Genomic DNA, 4,958 nt, shown 5'->3' with positions numbered 1-4,958 from the left:
CTAGCTTGGCCCTAAAACTCTCCTTGAACCCCAGTGGGCCTCAGCAGATGGCCGCTCACACTGAGCCTCGTTCTGCTGGAGGTTTCTTCCTGTTCAAAGGGAGTTTTTCCTCTCCACTGTCCCTACAAGCATGCTTAGTGTGAGGGATTGCTGAAGAGTCAATGAGTCGATGCAATCAGCTGGTTTTCCTTAGATAGAAAACTTTGAATCAATCTGACTGGATGATCTGGTGAACTGGAAAGTTCCTTGAGATGACATGATGTGAATTGGCGCTATAAAAAATAAACTGAATTTAATTTTATTTTATTTATAAGTACAGGCCATTTACGATTTTAGAAGCGCAGTCTGTCGATGAACTATTGATAAATGATCATAAAAAGCTCAAAATATATCAATCTATCTGTCTTTTATTTGACCTTTTTATTGGTTATTGTTTAGATTCCAGTCTGAGCCAGTCTGGATCACCTCAGGCTCTTGTGGACAAAACATAATCATTTCCATTATATTACGGTTGCCATAAGAATTGAGGTCATTTTAATCTTGTGCTTTTTTTACTCTGTTGTATCCTCTTCTGCTTATCCGGGGTCGGGTCGTGGGGGTATCAGCTTCAGTAGGGAGTCCCAGACGTCCCTCTCTCCAGCCGCATGGTCCAGCTCCTCCCGGGGAACCCCAAGGTGCTCCCAGGCCAGCAGAGAAACATAGTCCCTCCAGCGTGTCCTGGGTCTCCCCCTGGGCCTCCCCCCGGTGGGACGTGCCTGGAACACCTCACCAGGGAGACGTCCAGCAGGCATCCTAACCAGACGCCTGAGCCACCTCAACTGGCTCCTCTCGATGTGGAGGAGCAGCGGCTCTACTCTGAGTCCTCCCCGGATGACTGAGCTCCTCCCCCTATCTCTAAGGGAGAGCCCAGACACACTACAGAGAAAACTGATTTCAGCCGCTTGGATCCACGATCTCATTCTTTCGGTCATGACCCAAAGCTCATGACCATAGATGAGGGTAGGAACGTAGATTGACCGGTAAACCAAGAGCTTTGCTCTTTGGCTCAGCTCTCTCTTCACCACGACAAACCGGTACAGCGCCCGCTTCACAGCAGACGCTGCACCAATCCGCCTATCGATCTCCCGCTCCATCTTCCCCTCATTCGTGAACAAGACCCCAAGATACTTAAACTCCTCCACTAGGGGCAGTACATCCTCTCCAACCTTCACACTCGGCTGCTAACCGCTCCAGTGAGAGCTGTAGATCACGCCCTGATGAAGCAAATATAACCACACCATCTGCGGAAAATAGAGACGCTATCCTAAGGCCACCAAAACTCTGTTTTGGTTGTATTTAAATGAAAGTTCAAGCTAACGAATGGATCCACTGTTGGATGTTTGGTACCAAATGTCCATCTGTTCCCACCAACACTAGTGACCAACAGAGGTGTCAAGTAACAGACGACAAATACTTTTTTATCTTACTAAAGTAAAATATTGGCTAATTATTTTCTTAGACAAATTTTTACTCTTTACATTTTAAGAATAAACTCATTAGTTTTGTTTCATTTAAGGTCATTTTCATTATGGCCTGTTGGTATTTAACAAAAATAAAAGTTTCATCCAGACAATAAATGTCTTTGTGTTTGGACTTGGTGCTGCCCCCACTTGTTGCTCACCGCATACCAAAATAAATACTTTTTCAAGATGATGCAAAGTTAAATTTGACACTGTTACCATTAGTTATAAAACTAAGAAAATGAAGTCTAAGAAAGTTATCATCCAGAATTGTAGAAAAATTTTCCTTTAATGGGATAGTGCAGTAAAGCTTCTGGCCTTTTTTTTTCCATTTTTCCTGCATTACCTTTACTTTTATACTTTAAGTAGTTTTAAAAATGATACTTTTATTGGAGTAAAAAGCTTAATTTGATCCTTTAACGTCTGCAAAAGTGTTTTTAAACAGTAGGATTGATAGTTCTACTGGAGTAATAAACATTAATACTTTGGACACCTCTGGTTACCAGACTCTAGTAAATAATATCTGCCATTCAGAGTCACTATTTTATAAGTGAATGAAGGTAAAGCGAGTAAATGAGTCCAAACTTGGATCAGAACAAAAAAAAAAAAGATTAAATCAGGGTGTTATGAAAATCTTTAGAGATGAAATATATACATTTGTTGCCAGAAAATCAGCTGATAAACATGGTTTAAGTACTTTAACACATTTGTAATGAATCCTTTTTTTTTTCCAGGTGATGTAAATTGAATTATACAATAACTAAGCATGCTTGTAGCGACAGTGGAGAGGAAAAACTTTGAACAGGAAGAAACCTGCAGCAGAACCAGGCTCAGTATAAGCAACATTCTGCTGAGGCCGACTGGGGTTCAATGAGACAAAAGCAGACAGAAAATGACGCATAGATACAAAAGGCAACTATAAAAGGCGGCCCCGTCCAGGAAACACACAGCCAGGCAGACGAGCTCCGAGCCAGCTCCCATGTCAGAGGATGAAGAGAGCACATCCAGTTAGTCACAGTCAGAGAAACAGGACTACACTGGAAAACAGGCCAAGCTCCAAGATCTAGAAACAAAGGTGTTGATGGCAGCAGCACAGCTGATATTTCTCTCCAGGATGGAGTCACAGCCAAACAGGAACAGACCAGATGAAGCTACTATGAGAAAAAGCAGAGAGAGCAGAACGTTAGAGATTGAACTAACAGATTCTGCAGAGTGGGAGATTAGAGATAGAATGAAGCAGAATGATGAAAAAGGGGTCCCTATGTCCTCCAGCAGTCTAAGCCTATAGCAGCAGAACTATAGAGATAGCTCAGGATAACCTGAGCCACTCTAACTAGAAGCTTTATCAAAAAGGAAAGTTTTAAGCCTAGCCTTAAAAGTAGACATATATTCACTCACTCATTTTCTACTCTATTATAACACAGGTATACCCAATGTTAACCAAAATGGTAAAAATAGTGAAAAATATGTTTATTTCAGCCATTAAAGTTGCACCTATTGTCTTTAAATCAGTCATCCAACAGAAACCAAAGACATTTAAATGTTTGTTGTCGATGGGACGGGTTCATTCAGTCTTTCCAATGTCCTACCGAGACACTGGGTGTCATCTCTGTCTCTCTATGATCTCAGGACATAACAATGCGAGGATGAGAGGACAGAGGCTCTGCACCGTCCTCACATGGTGAGGAGGCTCGGCTGGTTAATGACTCAACCCCAGAGCTGAGAGCTCAGACCGACCTGCCTTAAAAAGGAAAACTATCCCTGCAGGCGGTGAATGTTTCCCCTCATGGAGGAACATCTGCTAACATCTGTTAAACCGTCATACGATCAGCTTAAAGGTGAAGAGCAGCATCTGACTGATCATCTCCCTGAATGAGGATTTTATTTTGATTTTTTTCATTAAATAAATCATGTTTAATACTTAGCAGCTGATCGTATGAAGAAAATGTTAAATGGAAGAAACAGAAGAGTTCAGGGTTGCATATTTTCCCATTTACAGCATAAACTGATGAAATAATGAACACATTAATGTGATTTATGCAGAGTATGACTGCAGCTGGTCCTGCTGCCGCCTAGATCATGCACTCATCATAAAACCTGGTTGGTTTCATGATCGGATCTGATTGTGTTTAACACTTCCACTGCAGCTTGTTGCTCCCGCATCTATTAATAGGGTCTGATTGTGTGAGTCTGTGTGTTTTCATCCCTCTGGGCTTCCTCACAGAGCTGAAGAGAAGATGCAAGCTGATAGCTGAGGTAAACATCTCCTCCTCCGTGTCTCCCGAAGCCTCGGCCTCCTCCTCCTCCGTCGGTGTTCAGGACTATATAAGGCAGGTTCCTGTGATGATAAAGTGAGAATTGTTTGCCAGGGAAGGTTTAAACAGAAAGGTATTCAAAGCAGGAGAATTATTGAGCATCGGTGGTAATTTTCTCTTAACAAATGGGTTTAAAACTTCTAAACAAACAAGTTAATTATAAGTTTAGGTGATTTTATGAGTGAGAAAAGACTTAATTATGCTCATAGAATAATAGAAAGATATTCAGTGGCACATAGAAAATTAATTTAGATGAGTTAAATGTACATACCAAAAGAAGAAGGTCACTGAATTCCAGTCTGTTAGAGAACATCAACTGGGAGAGTTTTGTTGAAATTTGTTCTCAAAGTTTGGTCAAATAACAGGCATAAATGGTCTGTTTAAGGTCAAAACATGTCCCCTTACATGGATCTATGTTTAGACTTTGAATAGACCAAATCTTTGCAAACTCTTTTTTTTTCCTTTTATTCATTTTAAGGTGAACATCTAGATTTGTTTTGGGTCGTTTTTCTGCTACATAACTCATGTATGTGTGTGCTGAAGGTTAAAAAAGAAGATTAATTCTCCATGGTTTTCTATTAAATCTTCCACAAGAGTCCTGTTGAACTCTTAGTTTAAAAAGCTTTACTAGTTTTACTCCATAACTAACAGGACAGCAACAGTTTGACCTCCTGGATGAGTTGTTGATTACCTCATGGGGCCACTTTGGTTGGTCCTCTCCTGTTTTCTCCATTAGTAAATAAAGGTCCTAATTATGGTTCCCCTTAACCATCCAGATTCATGTCAATGACTTTTTTTCAGACCTGTTCTTGAATTTCTTTCTTTTTTTTTTTTGTTGTTGTTGCTTTTGCCATATTTTTTATACTTCCTGTTTTCATACAACAGCAATTTAGGTCGAAAACTACTCCCCAAAATATATTAACTCTTAAATTGTGATTTAACAAAGAAAAAAAAATATTTTCCACAAAGGGGCTATTTTTTATTGTTTTTTTTTCTTTTTTTAAATTTTATTCAATAATAAAAAAAGAGAGAATTATTTAAACATTTCATTGTATTTATCTGATATAAACGTTTGTTTGATGATCTGATACATCTACGGAAAAGGATCAGGACCAATGAAGAAATAAAATTTAAGTTAAATTTA

General features: G+C 39.7%; 1 protein-coding gene across 1 annotated transcript in view; it reads right to left on the bottom strand.

The window, feature by feature from the left end:
* des (desmin) overlaps positions 1-4,510 on the bottom strand; it is a 20,528-nt gene extending 16,018 nt beyond the window's left edge. The window contains exon 1 of the mRNA XM_015393704.1: positions 4,506-4,510. Coding sequence (XP_015249190.1) covers positions 4,506-4,510 — 5 coding nt within the window. The remainder of the gene's footprint in view (positions 1-4,505) is intronic.
* Positions 4,511-4,958: the final 448 nt, after the last annotated feature.

Source organism: Cyprinodon variegatus, unplaced genomic scaffold (assembly GCF_000732505.1).
Source record: "Cyprinodon variegatus isolate N-32 unplaced genomic scaffold, C_variegatus-1.0 Scaffold653, whole genome shotgun sequence".
Lineage (NCBI taxonomy): Eukaryota > Metazoa > Chordata > Actinopteri > Cyprinodontiformes > Cyprinodontidae > Cyprinodon > Cyprinodon variegatus.
This window is presented reverse-complemented; position numbering and strand designations above follow the sequence as displayed.